The 22,076-nt window shown below is 40.5% G+C and overlaps 2 protein-coding genes across 7 annotated transcripts in view; one reads left to right on the top strand and one right to left on the bottom strand.

Moving 5' to 3' along the window:
• The window catches only part of LOC143025491 (serine hydrolase-like protein), a 100,416-nt gene extending 80,934 nt beyond the window's left edge, over positions 1-19,482 (top strand). For both annotated transcript variants that reach the window (XR_012966395.1, XR_012966396.1), the window contains one exon: positions 15,208-19,482. The gene's annotated coding sequence lies outside the window, so the exon portion shown is untranslated. The remainder of the gene's footprint in view (positions 1-15,207) is intronic.
• LOC143025490 (uncharacterized) overlaps positions 1-22,076 on the bottom strand; it is a 108,901-nt gene that overhangs the window by 9,238 nt on the left and 77,587 nt on the right. The window contains exons 6-7 of one of the 5 annotated variants that reach the window (XR_012966394.1): positions 20,339-20,735; positions 12,484-15,103 (exon numbers count right to left, since the gene is read on the bottom strand). The exons of 2 other annotated variants lie outside the window; for them this stretch is intronic. Coding sequence is in view for 2 of the 3 variants with exons in the window: in XM_076185228.1 (XP_076041343.1) it covers positions 15,095-15,103; positions 20,339-20,413 (84 nt within the window). In the remaining variant the exon portion in view is untranslated. Of the gene's footprint in view, positions 1-12,483; positions 15,104-20,338; positions 20,736-22,076 lie in introns of those variants that run through there. 2 more of the 5 variants (XM_076185228.1, XM_076185229.1) reach the window with 2 other exon arrangements.

The raw sequence follows: 22,076 nt of genomic DNA on the forward strand, positions 1-22,076 counted from the left end.
ACTCTCAACTGCAGTCACCTGCAGAAGCAAAGATCTTTATTTCAGCATGATCATATCCCAACATTTTAGTGTTCATAAAAGATATGAACAAAAGAGCTGACACCACACTACCCTTCTTACACTTGTGCTAATCTCAAACCAATTTTATCTGATGTATTACTCTTTACTCAATATCTGGTCTTTCAACACCAGCTTATGTGCTTTAACTACATTTCTAGGAATTTTCTTCCTCCTCCATGATTTCCTACTGCTTATTTCTTTAGATGTAATCAAAGGCAGTATATCTTCCATCTCTTCACTCTCAACATTTTTCAATCTACATTTTCAGTGTACTTTTTCCACATCTGAAATCAAAAGTGCAGCTATCTATCAATATATCAAGGGCTTTTTCCCCTCTTATAAGGGAGGTAGCCAAGTCAAAAGTCACCCACTCCCACCTATTTCACCCCTATCCACCATCCTTATTTCCCCCTCATCTTAGCTCTTCATGAATGGTCATCCCTGTCTCCCACCCATGCAACAATAATAATAATACATACATACATATTCCAAAGGCTTCTTCCCCCTTATAAGGGAGGTAGCCAAAGTGAAAGGCATAAATCCACTCCCACCCATTTCACCCCCACACACTCCACTCCCACTCACAACACCTTCTCCCCTTGGCTCTTCCAGGATGGCGGGTCATCCCTGCATCTTGCCCACTCCCCTGGGTCAGAAGCAATGTAGCAAGTCGCAGCACATCCACAGCAAGGCTATTTCATTTAATCATTGACCCCCTCCCTCCATCCCCTCATGCAGAAAAAGAGAAGTCAGGGAGAAATCCCTTCGGGCTGCATCAAAATATCATTCACACATAGTCCCTCACCCACCCATACTCTTCCATGCATCACAGCATCATCTATACACAATCATTCTGCACTCACCCCTATTTTCTGTCTTCTCCTTTCCTTCCTCAACAGATATTCCCCTCTTTCCCAATGCCCCTTTTACCCCATCCATCTCATCTCATCCTTGGTTGCTGCCTCATGTTGACTCCATCCACCACTGCCTTCCACACCTCTTTTACTAATTTTCTTCACTTGTTCTTTCCATGTGTCCAAACCATCCCAATTCTTTCATCAATCCTATCTCCCAACTGCCTTTCCACCCTTCCTCTCCTCCTCACCTTCTCATTTCTCACACATACTTCTCAGGCACTTCATCTCAAACACATTTAAACTCTTCCTCTCTTATGTTCCATGTTTCTGCCCCATACAGTAATAATAACAACAACAACAATAATAATAATAATAATAACAACAATAATAATAATATCTATCAATCTATATACCAAAGGCTTTCCCACCTAAAAAGGTAGCCAAGTCAAAGGCATGCACTCACTCCCATCTACTACCTTTGTTTCCCTTTTATCTTAGCTCTTCAGGGATGATGGGTCATCCTTGTCTCCTGCCCACTGCCCAGGTTTGAAACAATGCAGTGAGACACAGCACATCTATAGCAGGGCCTCTTCACTTACCCAGTGACCCCCCTCCCTGTCCCCACATGTGGAAAATAGAGAAGAATTGACAATATCAAAAGTGACAAAATTTTCACACTGAATGAGAATCAGACAAGAAACAATGGTCTCAAACTGTCTGGAAATAGATTCAATTTGGAAGTGGGTAGAAATAACTTTGCCAACCGTGTAGTTAATGAATGGAATAAACTTCCTGCAGAGGTAGTGCAATGTAGTTCAGTTCGAAGCTTTAAGAATCATTTAGATAAACACCTAAGCAAGATGCTGTAACGACTATAATTTATTTTATATTATTTGTTTTTGTTTTGTTATCATTTGTCTGTTTGATTCTCATTTATTATCAGTTATATGTCAATTTATTATTATTTACTATTTACCTGTTTGTTTATTATTTAACTATATCTATGCACTTATTTATGTGTTTTATTTGTTATTTACATTATTATAGTTTTCATTTATCAATTTATTAGTGTTACGAACACGTAAAGTGCCTCCCGTAAAATACCTCGTTCGGGTAGTTTACGATTAGAAGAGGGAAGAGGTAGTTAGGCAGGCAGGCAAGGAGGAGGTGGTGGAGAAGAGGCTATGTCGTAACAAAAATACAGTGGGACGGACAGATTGTGCTTGTAGCCTAACTGAACTGTGTCGTTAGACTGTTGAAGACATCGCCTCAAGCCGGTGAATTCTTGCACCCCCCTTTGCTCATTATTGATAATCTTGTTACATTACCTGCATACAAACTGGAACAGTCGAACTGTGCTTTTTCTTTATATTTACGTGAATGTGTATATCCTCATTGTATAGACGAATACTATGTTTGTTTGCCCTGCATTAATATAAGTGACCAAGGAAGATCGTGTGTTTTTGTTCACTCATACCATCTTTGTCGTCGCTACTGGGCTTGGCGAATCTTAGAAGTTGTATTTGAACGACACTGTCTGGAGCCGTTCGAAGGAGCCCGGGGTGTTCGTTTCATTATTATTATGATTTTTTTTCTCATCCAACCTAGATATGGACCAAAAGGTCTCCTCTCAGCATGCTCTGCCTTTGTAAGAATTGAAAATATCCCTTAGGGCTATGCCAAAATAGCATCCAATCACAACCATGCAACAATATAAATAATTATTGTATGGGCAGAAACGTGGAACATAAGAGAAGAAGAGAGAAGGAGTTTGAATGTGTTTGAGATGAGGTGTCTGAGAAGTATGGTGGGGGTTACTAGGCTAGATAGAGTGAGAAATGAGGAGGTGAGGAGGAGAACAGGGGTGAAAAAGGATTTGGGAGAGAGGGTTGATGAAAGAATATTAGGATGGTTTGGACACATGGAAAGAATGAGTGAAGAAAGACTAGTAAAAGAGGTATGGAAGGCAGATGTGGAGGGAGTGAACATGAGGGGACGTCCTAGGATGAGGTGGATGGATGGGGTGAAGGGGGCTTTGGGGAAGAGGGGAATGTCTGTTGAGGAAGGAAGGGAGAGGACGGAAGACAGAGGTGAGTGGAGAATGGTTGTATATGGATGATGTTGTGACTGCATGAGGAGGAATGGGCGGGGGGGTGGGGGGGTAGTATGTGTGAGTACATTTTGACGCAGCCCGAAGGGATTTCTCCCCATCCTCCCTTTATATGCAAAGGGGGACGGAGAGGGGGGGTCGCCGATTAAATGAAGCGGCCTTGCTGTGGATGTGCTGTGTCTTGCGACACTGCTTCTGACCCAGGGCGGTGGGCAGGGTTCAGGGATGACCCGTCATCCAGATGGTGCTCAGATGAGAGGAAGGGTGGGAGGGGTGTGGAGTGTATTTAGGGGTGAAATGGGTGGGAGTGTTTTTATGCCTTTCCCTTTGTGGCTACCTCCCTTGGAAGGGGGAAAAAGCCTTGGTATATGTATGTATGTATGCTTTATGCTTTCAACAACTAAAAACCTGCAGGTTTCACAGTGTGACTAGCAATGGTCCTTGGGCCTTTCCATAAATCTTTCTGGAAAGGAACTTTGGATTGCTGTCTGTGTTGTATTGGTGTGGGACTGTTTCTGTCACAGTCTGAAGAGAGGGGTGAAGGAAGCAGTGACCGGTAAACAGCTCTGTTTATGTGAAGTGTTGGAGGTAATGCAGTTGAAGTTAACAGAGATCTTGGACCTGGTCTGGAGACTGAGTGCCTGCCTCGTGAGGATGCATCTCCAAATGGAGGTGAGGGTATTTACAGCTTTTGAAAATGGGCAGCATGAAGATGATTCTATCATCCAACTTGCAGGACCACTAAGGTACAGGCAGGTACCCATCATTGGTCCCTCAAAAGTACAAGGAGTCTATCAATGATTTGGGTAGAAACTCATAGGGAAGAGGAAATAGAGTGTATTGGGGAAAACAGAGTAGGGTATAGCAATAATGTAGAACAATATGTCAGTGTAGGACAAAATATAATTTTAGGATATAATGTCGGTAGATAACGAAATATTACATTAGGATGTAATGTCAAAGGAACAAATATCATGATGGGACATAATAATGGTGGAGGGCAAAATATCAAGATGGGATATAATGATAGTAGAGGACAAAATATCACGATGGTATGCAATGAGAGTGGAGGACAAAATATCATAACAGGATATAATGTCAGTGGAGGAAAGAATATCATTTTAATAAGGGATGCTGGACAGAATGTCAGCAAACAATGGGTGGCTGGTGTGGAACGTAGTGACATAGGGGGGCAAGGTATACAAAAGAGATCGGATGACCATGAGGGACCAGGTGTCCGTGATGGGGCAAATGGTCATGAGGCATTGAATGTCAATGAAGGACTAAATGTCAATATGGAGCAAGGTGTCAATAAAGGACAAAATTATAATGTAAGGCATGATGTTGAAATACAAAACGTGTCAAAAAGGAATAATCATGAGTTTCTTAATACCATGTACTGTACTTTAATGCTAGTAGTATTAGGAATAAATTCCAAGAAATACAGGCGTATGTCAAAAGCGAAAATCTTGATATGATAGTAATGACCAAGACATGGTTAAATGGTAGTTTGAAGCTGAATTTAATATTGCAGGATTTAAACACTTTCATCAGGATAGAAGCCACAAGAAATGTGGGGCTGTTCCGTTGTACGTTAAAAACAATGTCCATGCCTGTGTTTTAGAGAAAATAAAACAGGATGCATATGATAGTTTGTGGGTAGAATTAACCCAAATGGACAAAAAATGAGTGTAGGTGTAATATATAGGTCAAAAACTTTATCATTAGCAGACGACAAACTGTTGTTTCAAGAACTGACTTATTGATAATGGGTGATTTCAATTTTAATGACATTGATTGGATGACCATTGAACATGGCCATATAAGTAGTTGCTTGATAGATTTTCTCAGTGACAATTACTTAGTTCAGCATGTAAAAGAGCCCACAAGACATGGAAACTTACTCAATCTATCGATCACTAGCCATGAAAGCATGATAACCGATGTAGTTGGTGAAACTATTTCAAATAGTGATCACAACTTTGATTCAAACTGCCAAAAAAATTTAGAATAGATATTTGTGTATCTAAAATACCCAATTTTAGTAAGGCTCAGTTCATAGGACTATGTCATGGGCTTCAGCTTACAGATTGGGAGGCAAAATTAAGCAAAAGACCTGTAGGTCAGATGTGGGAAATATTTCAAAATATGCTTACAAAGATGATTCATACTTACTTCCCGTTTAAGGACAGACACCCCCCCAAATCAGGCTCACCCAAAATGACTCAACAAAGAAACTGAAAAAAATGTATTGCTAAAAAGAGACAGGTCTATAAGAAATACAAGTGCTCGGGTGCACCTAATGATTATCAAATTTATGTAATAATACAGAGATTTAAAAAAAGACAATAAAAAAAAAAAACGAAAATGACAATATGAAATTAATATTGCTAATAAACCCAAAGAGAATCTCAAAGAATTCTAGAGATACATTAGAGATAAAAAGGTTATTAGGAATCACATTGGCCCACTTTCATCTGCTGATGGTCAACTTGAGTATTCAAAAGAAGGAATGTGTGATACTTTAAACAACTATTTTAGCTCAGTATTCGTAAACGAAACACCTCAAAGTGAACGCCAAAATGAAACCTGTGAAAAATCTAGGGTGAACTTATTACAGTATATATAACAAAAGAAAAAATTAAATGGTGTATAGAAAAACTCAAAATTAATAAAACACCAGGGCCTGACGGTTGGCATCCAAGAATCTTAAAGGAAATGAAAAATGAGATTGTTGTTCCATTAGAAATTATTTTCAAGAAATCCATCATATCCAGAGATGTCCCAAGAGAATGGAAGCAAACGTTACTCATATTCAAAAAAGGTGACAAAAAGAAACAAAATAACTACAGGCCTATAAGCTTGACTTCAATCGTAGGAAAAATGATGAAAGCTATCATCAGAGATGTTATCAAACATCATTTAGAAAGTAACTGTTTGATAAATGATAGCCAGCATGGATTCAGACAGAAACATTCTTGCATGACTAACTTACTCGAATTCTACAACACAGTCATCTCGAATTATGACAAAAGAAACAATATAGATTTAATATATTGAGACTTTGCAAAAGCTTTTGATACTGTCCCCCACGAAAGGCTACTTACTAAATCAGCTTCACACTGAGTAAATGGTAGCCTATTAAGTTGGACTAGAAATTGGTTGAATGATCATAAACAGAGTTGTTCTAAATGGCAAAACTTCTAGATGGAAAAATGTTATGAATAGAGTTCCTCAGGGTTCTGTTCTTTGGCCTCTTCTATTCATAGTATATGTGATATAGACCATGGACTAAAATCTATTGTCTCCAAATTTGCTGATGATACATAATTGTGCAGAATGGCAAATGATCACTTAAACCAATTAGATATTCAAGAAGATTTAGATCAATTACAGCAATGGTCTGAAAAGTGGCTAATGAAATTTAACACAAGTAAATGCAATGTTATGCACATAGGTAAAAATAACAGAAGTACAATTACAAGTTATTTGGAAATTCATAACAAAAGTGGATAGTGAAAAGGATCTCAGCGTAATTATCAGTAATGATCTCAAATCATCTAAACAGTCTATTTCAGCCTCTGAGAAAGCAAATAAGATTCTAGGACTGACTGTGCGATCTTTTGACTTCAAAAGTCCACCTCTCATTAACAAGCTATATAAATCATTAGTTTGTCCACATTTGGAATATGCTGTTTCCGTATGGTTACTGAATCTCATTAAAGACATTGACAGATTGGAAAAAGAACAATGGCGAGCCACAAAACTGATTACAAATATAAAAAATAAATCATACAAAAATCAACTAAAACATATGAATCTGTTCTCCCTAAAAAAGCGTAGACGCAGAGGTGACTTGATACTGGTCTTTAAGATTCTAAAGGGAATTAACATCAAAAGTGACCAAATTTTTACACTGAATGAGAATCCGGCAGGAAATAATGGTCTCAAACTATTAGGAAGTAGATTTAATTTGGAAGTGTGTAGAAACAACTTTGCCAACTGTGTAGTTAATGAATGGAATAAACTTCCTGCAGAAGCAGTGCAATGTAGTTCAGTTCAAAGCTTTAAGATTCATTTAGATAAACATCTAAGCAAGATGCTGTAATGACTGTCATTTATTTTAAATCATTTTTTTATTTATTTGTTATGGTTTGTTTATTATTTGCTTGACTTTCATTTATTATTATTTATCTGTCAATTTATTCTTATTTGCTATTTACCTGTTTGTTTATCATTTAACTAAGGTTGTAGAAGAGAAGAAGCGAGCTTTCACAGATTGGTTACAAAATAGGACAAGGGAGTCATATGAGAGGTACAAAGAAAAGAAAAGAGAAGTAAAGCAAAAGGTAAAGGAGGCAAAGAGGAGAGCAGATGTGAAGTGGGGTAAGAGTATGACAGAAAATTTGAAAGGAATAAAAAGATGTTTTGGAAAGAGATTAAGAGAGGAAGAGGAGGCGAATCAAGTAGAGAAGAAAAGGTAAAAGTTGCAGATGGAGAGATGATAATGGAAGAGAAGGCAGTAAGAGGAAGATGGGCAGAATATTTTAGGGAATTGCTAAATGAGAAGGAGGATAGAGAGGGAAAGATAGTTGCAGTGGGAAATGCTAAGAAAATGACCGTGATGAGTGAGGAAAATGGAGGAGAAATAAGGAAGGATGAAGTCAAGGCAGTTGTTAAGATGATTTGAGCAGGTAAGGCACCTGGTCTGGATGGATGTCATGCAGAATGTCTAAGAAAAGGAGGTACAGTGATGGTGGACTGGCTGGTGAGGTTATTTAATGTTTGCTGGAGAGAGGGTAGAGTGCCGGAGGACTGGAGGAGTGCCTGTATAGTTCCACTTTACAAGGGAAAAGGGGACAAGTGTGAATGTAGTAGTTCCAGAGGGATTAGCTTGTTAAGTGTAGTTGGGAAGGCTTATGGGAGGATCTTGATTGAGAGGATTAGGAGAGGAATAGAGGGAGTAATTGGTGAGGAACAGTGTGGATTTAGGATGGGTAGAGGTTGTGTAGATCAGATCTTTGTGGTAAGACAAATATGTGAGAAAGCTATAGGAAAGGGGAAGGATGTTTTTTGGGCTTTTATGGATCTGGAAAAGGCTTACGATAGGGTAAACAGAGAGGCACTGTGGGAGGTTATGCAGATATGGGATAGGAGGAAAGCTTCTAGGAGCTGTCAAGAGTTTTTATGAGTGTAGTAGAGCTTGTGTCAGGATTAGAAATGGAGAGAGCGAGTGGTTCGAGGTAAAGGTGGGACTTCGTCAAGGATGCGTTATATCGCCCTGGCTGTTCAACTTATACATGGATGGGGTAGTGCGAGAGGTAAATGAAAGGGTAGTGGGTCAGGGATTGGAGATGGTTAAAGAAAATGGAGAAAAGTGGCAGGTGAGCCAGCTGTTGTTTGCGGACGACACTGCGCTTGTGGCAGGATCGGAGGAGGGATTGAGGAAGTTGGTGACAGAGTTTGGGAGAGCATGTGATAGAAGAAAGCTAAAGAAAAATGTGGGTAAATGTAAGGTGATGAGATGTACAAGGGGTGAAAGTGGCAGTAGACTGGAAGTGAGCATTAAGGGAGAGTGACTGGAGGAGGTGGATAGTTTTAGATACTTGGGTGCAAATGTGGCAGGAAAAGGTGGAGTGAAGGTGGAGGTAGAATGTAGATTGAGAGAAGCGAGTAAATGCCTTGGTGGATTGAAGAGTGTAATGAGGAATAGACATTTGGGAATGGATGCTAAGAGGAGACTGTATGAAGGAGTGATTGTGCCAACAGCACTGTATGGGGCAGAAACATAGAACATAAGAGAGGAAGAGAGAAGGAGTTTGAATGTGTTTGAGATGAGGTGTCTGAGAAGTATGATGGGGGTTACTAGGCTAGATAGAGTGAGAAATGAGGAGGTGAGGAGGAGAACGGGGGTGGAAAGGGAGTTGGGAGATAGGGTTGATGAAAGAGTGTTAGGATGATTTGGACACATGGAAAGAATGAGTGAAGAAAGACTAGTAAAAGAGGTATGGCAGGCAGATGTGGAGGGAGTGAACATGAGGGGACATCCTAGGATGAGGTGGATGGTTGGGGTGAAGGGGGCTTTGGGGAAGAGGGGAATGTCTGTTGAGGAAGGATGGGAGAGGACAGAAGACAGGGGTGAATGGAGAATGGTTGTATATGGATGATGTTGTGATGCATGAGGTGGAATGGGGGGTGAGGTAGTATGTGTGAGCAAAATTTGATGCAGCCCGAAAGGATTTCTCCCCGTCTTCTCCTTTTCTGCATGGGGGGACGGAGAGGGGGGGTCGCCGATTTAATGAAGCGGCCTTGCTGTGGATGTGCTGTGTCTTGCGACACTACTTCTGACCCAGGGCAGTGGACAAGGTGCAGGGATGACCCGTCATCCGGGAGGTGCTAATATAAGAGGGAGGGTGGAGGGGTGTGGAGTGTGGAGTGTATTCAGGGATGGAATGGGTGGGAATGATTTCATGACTTTTCCTTTTTGGCTACCTCCCTTGTAAGGGGGAAAAAGCCTTGGTATATATATATATGTATGTATGCATTTATTTATTTTATTCATTATTTATATTATTATAATTTTCATTTATTTCTTCTTTTATTTATTTATCATTATTATATACTCCTAGTGTATAATAATGATAAATAAATAAAAGAAAATATAAACAAAAATTATAATAATATTAAGAATACAAAGAAAAGAGAAGAGAAGTAAAGCACAAGATAAAGGAGGCAAAGAGGAGAGCAGAAAAAAGTATGACAGAAAATTTTGAAAGTAATAAAAAGATATTTTGGAAAGAGATTAAGAGAGGAAGAGGAAGCGAATCAAGTAGAGAAGAAAAGGTAAAATGTGCAGATGGAAAGATGATAATGGAAGAGAAGGCAGTAAGAGGAAGATGGGCAGAGTATCTTAGGGAGTTGCTAAATGTAAAGGAGGATAGGGAGGGACAGGTAGTTGCAGTGGAAAGTGCAAAGAAAATGACCATGATGAGTGAGGAAAATGGAGGAGAAATAAGGAAGGATGAAGTCAAGGCAGTTGTAAAGATGATTTGAGCAGGTAAGGCACCTGGTCTGGATGGATGTCACGCAGAATGTCTGAAAAAAGGAAGTACAGTGATGGTGGACTGGCTGGTGAGGTTATTTAATGCTTGTTTGAGAGAGGGTAGAGTGCTGGAGGACTGGAGGAGTGCCTGTATAGTTCCATTTTACATGGGAAAAGGGGACAAGTATGAGTGTAGTAGTTTTAGAGGGATTAGCTTGTTAAGTGTAGTTGGGAAGGCTTATGGGAGGATCTTGATTGAGAGGATTAGGAGAGGAACAGTGTGGATTTAGGTCAGGAAGAGGTTGCATAGATCAGATTTTTGTGGTAAGACAGATATGAGAGAAAGCTATAAGAAAAGGTAAGGATGTTTTTTGGGCTTTTATGGATCTGGAAATGGCTCATGACAGGGTAGACAGGAAGACACTGTGGGAGGTTTTGCAGATATACGGATAGGAGGAAAGCTTTTAGAAGCTGTCAAGAGTTTTTGCGAGAGTAGCAGAGCGTATGCCAGGGTTAGAAATGGAGAGAGTAAATGGTTCGAGGTAAAGGTAGGACCTCGTCAGGGATGTGTTATGTCACCCTGGCTGTTCAACTTATACAACAACAACAACAACAACTTATACATGGATGGGGTGGTGCGAGAGGTAAATGAAAGGGTAGTGGGTCAGGGATTGGAGATGGTTAAAGAAAATGGAGAAAAGTGGCAGGTGAGCCAGCTGTTGTTTGCGGACGACACTGTGCTTGTGGCAGGATCAGAGAAGGTATTGAGGAAGTTAGTGACAGAGTTTGGGAAAGTGTGTGAAAGGAAGTTCAAGATAAATGTGGGTAAAAGTAAGGTGATGAGATGTACAAGGGGTGAAAGAGGCAGCAGATTGGAAGTGAGCATTAAGGGAGAGAGACTGGAGGTAGTGGATAGTTTTAGATACTTGGGTGCGAATGTGGCAGGAAAGGGAAGAGCGGAGGTGGAGGTAGAATGTAGATTGAGAGAAGCGAGTAAATACCTTGGTGGAATAAAAAGTGTAATGAGAAATAGACATTTGGGAATGGATGCTAAGAGGAGATTGTATGAAGGAGTGATTGTGCTAACAGCATTGTATGGGGCAGAAACATGGAACATAAGAGAGGAAGAGAGAAGGAGTTTGAATGTGTTTGAGATGAGGTGTCTGAGAAGTATGACAGGGTGTTCTAGGCTGGATAGAGTGAGAAATGAGGAGGTGAGGAGGAGAACGGTGGTGGTAAGGGAGTTGAAAGATAGGGTGGATGAAAGAGTATTAGGATGGTTTGGACACATGGAAAGAATAAGTGAAGAAAAATTAGTAAAAGAGGTATGGAAGGCAGATGTGGAGGGAGTGAACATGAGGGGCAACCTAGGATGAGATGGATGGATGGGGTAAAAGGAGCTTTGGGGAAGAGGGGAATGTCTGTTGAGGAAGGACAGGAGAGGACAGAAGACGGGGTATGAAGGAAAATGGTTGTATATGAATGATGTTGTGATGCATGAGGTGGAATGGGTGGGGGATGGGGGGTGAGGTAGCATGTGTGAAAAAAATTTGACGCAGCCCAAAGGAATTTCTCTCTGTCTTCTCCTTTTCTGCATGGGGTGGGGGGTGGGGGGTGGGGTGTCACCAATATAATGAAGCGACCTTGCTGTGGATGTGCTGTGTCTTGCAACACTGCTTCTGACCCAGGGCAAGATGCAGGGATGACCCATCATCCAGGAGGTGCCAAGATAAGGGGGAGGGTAGAGGGTGGAGGGGAGTGGAGTGTATTAGGGATGGAATGGGTGGAAATGGTTTTTATGCCTGCTTTTTATCCCCCTGTGGTGGGGGAAAAGAATACTACCACCAAGTAATTCCACTTGGATCGTCAGAAGCGAGAAGAAAGGGACGGGGATTGGGACTAGGCATCCTTCTCCTTGTAGCCCCACAGGGGACATTCCTAAAAGAAAAAACAAAGGCATAAGAGGGTCTGGGAGTTTTCTGACCAGCACCCTAAGGTTTGGGTATTCTAATATGCGTGAATGTGGTACAGGTAAGAGTGAAAGGTAGTATGTTTGTGAGAAGAAAGATGGATGTGTTTTTTAACTACTTCAGGATATCCGTCACAAGCTTTGGCAAATTGCTTCACAAGCTGCATGACCACCTCCTTCACCAGGACTCTAAAATGAGGGACTCTATTAAGTCTGCTGAATGCCTTGTTGTTACCTTAAGGTAAGGCATGAGCTTATAATATACCATAGGCCAGTTAATAAATTCCATTTTCAAAATGCTTGAATATATCTACAGTAAATCATGATCAGTATAATCAAGATCTTTTTTTTTTTCACAATAGCACCACCATTGCTTCTACCTTTACCATCACCATCATTATTATCATCATTTGCAGCAAGAGGATGAACACAAATATCTCTAGCATCCTTTTTATTTGGTATTTAGGAATTACACTGCATTATAATCACAACACAGTGACAGATAAGTAATGTCTCCTTTTAAAAATGTAGTACAAACAATTTCAAGAAAGTAATGAACAACTTGGCACAGTTACTCCCTTAAGTGAATACATTACAGTATTTGATATTTAGGAATTATACTTCATTATAATCACAACACAGTGACATTTAGATAAGTAATATCTCCTAAAAAAGTAGTACAATGATTGCAGAAAGTAATGAACAATTTTGCACAGCTACTCACTTAAGTGAGTGCATTCTTAAGGGGATCCTCCATTAGAAAATCGAACTTTTTTCGCTTGGGGTGAAAGTGGCTGAGATTTTTCCTAGTAACTGTCTTGTCTCAGAGAAGATACCACCGAGTTTTCAAGTCATTTATGCTTATACTTTCTTTATTATGATTTTTTTTTTCATTTTCTAGGGGTAATTTTTGAAAATTTTGAAATTGATTCAGGGGATAGACCTTTGACTGGATATTGATTATTTTTTGTCTTTATAATGGGCTAAGATAGATGAAGAAATGGAGGCAAAATTATGATGTTCTGATCAGTCTGTTATGAGAAAAAATCTAAAGTATGTTGATGAAAAAAGAAAAGAAAAAAGAAAAAAAAAAAATGTATATATGAAAAAATCCTACTAGTCCTTGACAGGACATAAATCTGCCTCCAAATGTTCTCCCAATTATGCTGAATCCAAAAAGGATTTGCAGTTGAAAGTCAGTGAAGGCGTTTTGGATATGAATCAAGTTAAATGTGCAAAAAATAAAGTTTTCCAGGAATGAGCGTCATAAGTTTTTTGTTCATGGCTACTGGTCCCCATTCATTATTTAGGATGTTATGGTGTTGAAAGGGTATCATAGGCACCACCCTACTCTTTATTGACAGCTTTTGATTAATTACAGGTTTATATGATGAATCCAGTTAGTATCCACCAGGGTTATATTGCTCAGGTTCCAAGTGTGCACTTTCCCTTTTCTTTGCGAAATGCATCTTTGGTGACAGACGATCTTTATCTGCCATCCTAAGCTGTTTTATGGCAGCACTGGTTGTTGTCCCTCTTGCTGATGGCATATATGCAAGTTCATAACCAAAGATGTGGTTCAGAACTGCAACTTGAGCACAGAATTGAACTCTAGAAAATAGTACGTCTCACTTACTTGAAAGACAAGCTATGAATAAGTCACGTTCACATACTGTACGACAGTACGCTAAGCAGTCAGGTCCCTGTTGCCATATCGTATGCTATTATTTATCATACAAAAGCATAAATATTGTGCAAAATACGCAGCTTCTTTTGTTAGCAAATATATGTAACAACAGAAAACGTGATATGCAGTACGCAGCGCACACGACCCAGCCACATGGGGAGGGGTACTGTATTATATTTTTTTTAGATAGTAAAAATCAAGATACAACATCCATACTCAGTCACGAGATAGCTAATGAGCAACACTTTTAGAGGAAATATTTTCAGAATTTCGTTTTTTTTTCGTGATTTTCTGATGGATGATTCATACTGTACGCTATGCAGTCAGGTCTCTGTTGCCATATTGTATGCTATTATTTATCATACAAAAGCATAAATATTGTGCAAAATATGCAGCTTCTTTTGTTAGCAAATATATGTAACAACAGAAAACGTGATATGCAGTATGCAGCGCACACGACCCAGCCACAGTAGGGTGGGGGGGTACTGTATCATATTTTTTTTAGATAGTAAAAATCAAGATACAACATCCATACTTGGCCACGAGATAGCTCATGAGCAACACTTTTAGAGAAAATATTTTCAGAATTTAATTTTTTTTTTTTCGTGATTTTCTGATGGACGGTCCTCTTAAGTGTTACTCATAAGGTACAAAATAGTTCAAGTCAAAGTGTATGTGCAAAATTTGCATCACAGGATGAACTAAGCTCAGACATCTCAGATGATACTGGAGAAACAGAAGTACTACATGTAGACAGCGGTTGAACATGTGACCTATGTGTATGTGGTGAGCTTTGTTCAGTTCTTTGTAGTCCACTTGATGATGGATTTTTCCAAAAGGTTGGAGGGTGTGCAGTGTAAGGGGCCCAGTGTGGCGGAATGTAGGTTTGATTCTGTGGTAAATCATAAGCTTGAGGTGAATGGGTCTTTTTAATGTTCTGGATCAGACCAATAACACCATACTGGAACTGCAAAATCTCATCATTGGTAAATCATTCAAGAGAGGGAAGAAACCCTTTAAAAAAAGAAACATGATGGTTTTCTCCTACTGCTAAATCTTCCAGGATTTCTGTCTCAATGTCAAGTTTCTTTTTCTTTGGAACAGTCTTACCACATTTTTGTTGCACTAACTTCACTAGCCTCACTGGCTTTCTCCAGAATATTGCTGCCTTCCTTTTCTTCATCCAGTCCTCCAGAATCAACTTCAAAGTTAGATCCTGTTTCCCTCATGTCCATATTTACCTTTATGAAAGAAATCTGTTCATGGAAGTTGTAATGCTTTGCAGTCTTTGCTGCTTAACTACTCTTCCCTTTCCTCTTCTTGACCAATTTGATGTACTGATCCTTGACATTTTTCCACCTATTTATTATCAGCTTACCTGAAACAAATAAAGAGTAAATGTTAGAGGAAGTCTATATAACTGCACTGCATCATTTATTTATTTACTTATTTATTTATGTACTTCTTTCTTTCTCTCCTCAGATATCTTGCCAGAGGAACACCTTAACTGACTTGTTCTACACCTACAGAACAGGAGTCTCAACATTATCTGATATAATCCAATGTTTGCACAAGCATTTGGACTGTCCTCAGGAATGAAAGCATTCCTCAACCAACAACAGAAAGACTAATAGAAATTGTTGAGAAGTTAGGAGAAAATGCAAATTTCCCTAACTGCTTTGGGAGTGTTGACAGGAAACATGTTCGAGTGATCAAACCACAGCAGAGTGGCTCATTGTGCTTTGAATATAGAGTACTTTTCTGTCATTTTGATGGCAGTAGCTGACAGTCATTACAAGTGTGTTTATATTAATATTGCCTCATATGGCAAAGATAGTGACCCAACAGTGTTCTCTAATTCATCATTTTTGAAGGCCATTGTCAATGGAGAACTGAAGCTCCCTGAACCCAAACATAAGCCAAATGATGGAGGAGTTACAGTGCCTTATGTGCTCATCAGTGACGAAGCTTTTGATCTGCACCCTAACCTTATGCACCCTTTTGGAGGAAAAATGATAAGTGTTCAAAAACATGTCTTCAACTACCATTTAACCAGAGCAAGGAGGGTTGTGGAGTGCACTTTTGGTATTTTTACATACAAATGTGCGTGGATGTGGTACAGATGAGAGTAAAAGGGAAGAGATAGGCAGTACGTTTGTGAGAAGAAAGATGGATGTATTGGCTTTGAGTAAAACTAAATAGAAAGGGAGGGGTGAGTGTGAGTTTGGGAGTGTAGTTGGAAGGTTCTCAGAAGTGAAGAGGGGATGTGGGAGAGAAAGGGTGCCTATACTAGTTAGTGAAAAGATAGGTAAGCATGAAGTGGAGTGGAAGGAGGATTCTTCAAGGTTGATGTGGATGAAGGTGAAGCTGGGGAGATGTGGGTTTTTGTAAGTGCATATGGACCTGGTAGAGAAGAGCATAGAGGAAAGGGAGGCTTTTTGGGTAGATTTAAATGACTGCATAGAGGGATTAGGGAGAAATGTCAATGTAGTTGTATTGGGAGACCTTAATGCTAGGGTAGGAAACAAACCAATAGATGGAGTGATTGGGAAGTATGGCGTTCCAGGTAAATATTGTAGTGGAGAATTGATAATGGAGATGTGTCTTGAGACTTGATGATAGCAAATACAGTGTTTAGGAAGAAAGTCAAGCATAGGTACAGATGGGAGAGGGTGGTGCTTGGAAAGATGGTAGATAAGACCGTTACTGGACTATATAGTGGTGACCAAGAGTATGGTAGGAAGAGTTAAGGATGTACATATTCTATGGGGAGAGAATGGGGGAATATCAGATCATTTTCTGGTGGAAGGTAAATTGAGAGTGGAGAATAGGTGGAGAAAGAGGAAAAGGGCAGAAGGTAGAGAGGTACTTAGAGCAAACTGTTTAAATGAGAAAGAAAAGGAGAGGGAGTGTAAGAAGAAGCTGAGAGAGGAGTGGGAGGGAGTGAAGGATTGAGTAGAACTGGGAGTGGAGGAGGAATGGGGATGGTTCAAGGAGGGAGTCATAAGGTGTGCAGGGTGTGGAACAAGAAGGGCGGGAGGAAATAGAAGTAGGGGTGGTGAATGGTGGGATGAGGAAGCGAAGAGGGCTGTAGAAGAGAACAAGCAGGCTTTCACAGATTGGCTACAAATTAGTATGAGGGAATCGTATGAGAGGTGCAAAGTAAAGGGAAGGGAGGTCAAGCATGGGATGGGGGAGGCAAAGAGGAGAGCAGATGTGAAATGGGGTAAGAGTATGACAATAAAATTTTGAAAGTATTAAAAAGATGTTTTGGAGGGAGATTAGGAGGGAGGGAGGGGGCGAATCAAGTAGAGAAGAAGAGGTAAGAGGTGCAGATGGAGAGATGATAATGGTAGAGAGGGCAGTGAGAGGAAGGTGGGCAGAGTGTTTTAGGGAGTTGCTAAATGTGAAGGAGGATGGGGAGGGAAAGGTGGTTGTAGTGGGTGATGCTGGGAAAATGAGAGTGATGAGTGAGGAAAATGGAGGAGAAATGGGGTGAAGGCAGCTGTTGAGATGATGAAAGCAAGTAGGGCACCTGGGTTGGATGGATGCTATGCAGAATCTCTGTAAAAGGGAGGTGAAGTTGTGGTGGATTGGCTGTTGAGGTTGTTTAATGTTTGTTTAAGAGAGGGTGGAGTGCTGGAGGACTGGAGGAGTGCCTATGTAGTTCCACTTTGCGGGGGAAAGAGGAACAGGTGTGAGTGTAGTAGTTTTAGAGGGATTAGCTTGTTGAATGTAGTTGGGAAGACTTATGGGAGGGTCTTGAGGGAGTAATTGGTGAGGAGCAGTGTGGATTTAGGACAGGTAGAGGTTGTGTAGATCAGCTTTTTGTGGTAAGACAGATATGTGAGAAAGCTGTGGGAGGGGGTAATGATGTTTTTTTGGCTTTTATGGATTTGGAGATAGCTTACAACAGGGTAGACAGGAAGGCACTGTATTTACCTAGTTGTATTTACCTAGTTGTATTTTGCGGGAAGGGGAGCTATGCTCGTGATGTCCCGCCTTTGTATCTTGCAGTGTCTAGTTTGTTTTTAAACTCATGAATGGTTTTTGCGCATACTATTCCATTGTCCAGTTTGTTCCAAGTGTCCAAAACTCTATGAGGAAAACTGTTTTTCTTCAGTTCTCTTCTATAGCTATGTTTTTTTATTTTCTTTCCATGTCCTCTTGTGTTTCTTTTGTCCCAGTTAAGTAAGCTCTCACTATCGAGTACCTCTGTGCCTTTCATGATTCTGTAGATGGTCAATAGGTCACCTCTCTCTCTTCTTTGCTCCAGTGTCGGTAACTCCAGTTTAGCCAATCTCTCTTCGTATGATAGGTTTGCAAGTGCAGGTGCCATTTTTGTAGCTGCTCTTTGGATTCTTTCTATTTTCTTTATATTCTTTTTGGTACTGGGGGACCACAATGTCGCTGCATACTCTAATCTAGGCCTTATCAATGTAACCAATTGTGGGAGGTATTGCAGACATGTGGGATGGGAGGAGGGCTGTTGGGAGCAGTCAGGAGTTTTTATGAGAATGGTGGAGCTTGTGTTAGGATTAGAAATGGAGAGAGTGAATGGTTTGAGGTAAATATGGGACTTCGTCAGGGATGTGTTATGTCACCCTGGCTGTTCAATCTATACATGGATGGGGTGGGTGCAAGTGGTGAATGCAAGGGTGGTGGGTCAGGGGTTGGAGATGGTTAAAGAAAATGAGAAAAGTGGGAGATAAGCCAGTTGTTGCTTGCTGATGACACTGCGCTTGTAGCAGGATCAGAGGAGAGATTGAGGAAGTTAGTGACAGAGTTTAACCTCTTCCATACGGTGCCGCCTACGTAGGCGGCATAAGGAGCAAGTAGATACGCGAGGCTGCCATATCGGTGTCTTGATTATATTTATTGTAGTTGTCCCTGCATAACTGACATACTCTCTAAACTGGCTTCATCACATTTTCTATGGTTATCAAAATTCACGGGTGAAAGAGAGAACGATCGATATAAGTGGTGACTATTTTTTATGATGTGAGTATTATGACGCATCATCGTATGTCTGGCAGCTAATGCTGCCAGCGAGATTTTGGCCCGTAGTGAAGTGGTTAAGGTGTGTGAAAGAAGGAAGCTGAAGATAAATGTGAGTACAAGTAAGGTGATGAGAGTAGAAGTGAGTATTAAGGGAGAGAGACTGGAGGTAGTGGATAGTTTTAGATACTTGGGTGTGAATGTGGCAGGAAAGGGAGGAGTGGAGGTGGAGGTAGAATATAGATGGAGAGAAGCGAGTAAATGTCTTGGTGGATTAAAAATTGTAATGAGAAATAGACATTTGGGAATGGATGCTAAAAGGAGGTTATATGGAGTGATTGTGCCAACAGTGCTGTATGGGCCAGATACATGGAATATAAGAGAGGAAGAGAGAAGGAGTTTGAATGTGCTTGAGATGAATGTGTTTGAGATGAAATGTCTGAAAAGTATGATAGGGGTTACTAGGCTACATAGAGTGAGAAATGAGGAGGTGAGGAGGAGAGCAGGGGTGGAAAGGGAGTTGGGAGATAGGGTGGATGAAAGAGTATTGGGATGGTTTGGACACATGGAAAGAATGAGTGAAGAAAGACTAGTAAAAGAGGTGTGGAAGGCAAAGGTGGAAGGAGTGAATATGAGGGGGTGTCGTAGGATGAGATGGATGGATGGGGTAAAAAGGGCATTACGAAAGAGAGGATCTGTTGAGGAAGGATGGGAGAGGACAGAAGATAGGGGTGAATGGAGAAGGGTTGTGTATGGATGATGCTGCAATGCATGAGGGGGTGGGGGATGAGGGGGTGAGGGAGTATGTATGAGGAATAAGTTGACGCAGCCAGAAGAGATTTCTCCCTGTCTTCTCCTTTTCTGCATGGGGGGGACGGAGAGGGGGGTCGCCAAATTAATGAAGCGGCCCTGCTGTGGATGTGCTGTGTCTTGCAACACTGCTTCTGACCCAGGGCAGTAGACAGGATGCAGGGATGACCCTTCATCCAGGAGGTGCCAAGATGTGAGGGAGGGAAGAGGGTGGAGGGGAGCGGAGTATGTAGGGGATGGAATAGGTGGGAGTGGTTTCTATGCCTTTTTCTTTTTGGCTACCTCCCATGTATGGGGGAAAAAAAGGCTTTGGTATATGTATATATGTATGTACAAACAAATGGAGTATTTTCCATCAGCCACCTAATGTTTCTTTGGATTTTGCATCAAAAATCATTCAAGCATGCTGTGTACTTCACAATTTTGTCAGACACAGAGATGGTTACACAATTGAGGACACTATTCATGGCAGGCTTTCAAGATTGTGATGCAGAAGGCCAAAATTAATGAGTAAGCTTGCAAGCAACAAACATCCATCAGAAGTATGCAGAGTACTTCATGGGTGAACAGGGTTCATTGACATGGCAAATGAGTAAAATATAGCTTGTGATAAGGAACAATAGTGACTAATATACAACAATGGGGTATGAACTTGGAGGTGTATTTCTGTTCATTTTTCCTATTGCTTTTTTTCCTATAATCACCTATGTTAGCAGTATCAAGTCTTACAGGCCTACATTTCCTAGTTAAAATTATGTAAATATCTTGAACTAAAGGGATGGAAGAAATATATTTGTGCACTTACCATATTTGTTTGTATCTGCCTCTGATAAACTCTCGATGTCTGGGTTGAGCTTGATACACACCTCCCTCCAGCATTCTGTTGTGTGTTCTAAATTTATTATCTTCAAGTGATTTGTCCCAAAGAGCTGGTCTCTCTTGCACAAGGGATATCAACTGCTATGTATCAATATGAGCCTCCATTAGATACAAAGGGACAGTAACGCACAACCAATCAGCTGAAAATTCAATCAGCTACTGAATGACTTTCCTCTGGAGAAGTGCACAGGTCGCGGAGCTGCCCGCAATGTGTGAAGACACACATTAGACACTATACCCCATAGCAAAAAACATGCGGAGGTGGGTCCATGGGTGATCCAAGGGGTGCCCGCGCTGCATTTTGTCCATGCTCGGACAATTGGCTGTGTCATGTAAAAGATTACATTGAAAACATCACTAATTAGTTTAAGCGGGTCCACACTAAAGTGCAGAGGCAGGCATTGTCTTCGCTGTCTGAAAGAGGCCTTAGAAGCAATGGAAGAAGATATATTGTCCATTAATCTATTAATTTGTTTTTCTGATGACAAATCATCTATGTCCAAGAATTTTCAATTTCTTTCCTTCTTCACTTTATTGACTTCATTATTCCTCACTCTATAACTTTGTGACAGTTTTTTTACTTCTACTCATTTCCAAAATTTTGCATCTTTTGCATTAAATTACATCTTCCACCCTTATCTTCAAACTGAAACCAATTCATCCAGAAATCCATGTAAGACAAATATTGTATATGAATTATGTGATAATAACTTTAACCCCTTCCATACAATGATGCCTATGTAGACGCCATGAGGCACAAGTTGTTATATGAGGACGCTGGTGTTGGCGTCTTGATTATATTTATTTTGTAGTTGTAGCTGAGTGACCCCCATATTCTGTGAACTGGCTTGATTATACTTTCTGTGGTTAATAATATTCAGAGTGAAAGAGAACAAGAAACATAGCTGTAACTTTATATTTTATAATGCAAGTATTGTGATGCATCATCGAATCATAGTACATCAGGCAGCTATTACCGTATTTTCCGGCTTAAAATGCGCATCGGGTTATAATGCGCACCCATGCACTTCGTTATCTTAGTACACAGATAGCGCACACCGACGTATAACACGCATGCCAGGAAATGTCACTGGTGGCTAAAGCTCGTGAACTGCATGTATGCGACTCCTGCTTGCGTTGGTCCATTGTTTTGTGGGAAATTTGAGCCATAAAAATTTTATTGAATACAAAATGTATATGAAAAATTTCGGATTTTTACAGAAAAATTGCAATTTACTATCCGAAACTGGGTTTTCCCACAAATCCTTTATAGAGTGTATGTTGTGTTGTTTGCGTGCATGATTGTGTATAATGCAGTCTTCCATTATGTGTTGTACGGTATGGGGTGAAGTGTTACATCCAGGGCAGCTGTTCACAATGCGGTCATCCAGCCTCTTCTGGTAGCTTAGAAGTGCTGGGTGGTGGCCGCACCGCAGTCTGGCCAAGTGGACTCTGTCCTTTCATGGGAGAGAGGTTTCAGAAGGGTGGATATCAGGGGGTCTGGCATGCAGCAGTGTGTTGTCTTTCAGTGTGTTAATGGAGCAGTGAGTGATATGATTATGAATATGTTTCCGGAGGCTGGTATTTGGTGGTTGTGGAGGAAGAGAAGAGAGTATTTGTGTGTAATAAAGGTCTTTGGGTGTTGTTTTAATTTTTCTTGGTGT

The sequence above is a fragment of the Oratosquilla oratoria genome, chromosome 5 (genome assembly GCF_046742065.1).
Source record: "Oratosquilla oratoria isolate Oo_2021 chromosome 5, ASM4674206v1, whole genome shotgun sequence".
Lineage (NCBI taxonomy): Eukaryota > Metazoa > Arthropoda > Malacostraca > Stomatopoda > Squillidae > Oratosquilla > Oratosquilla oratoria.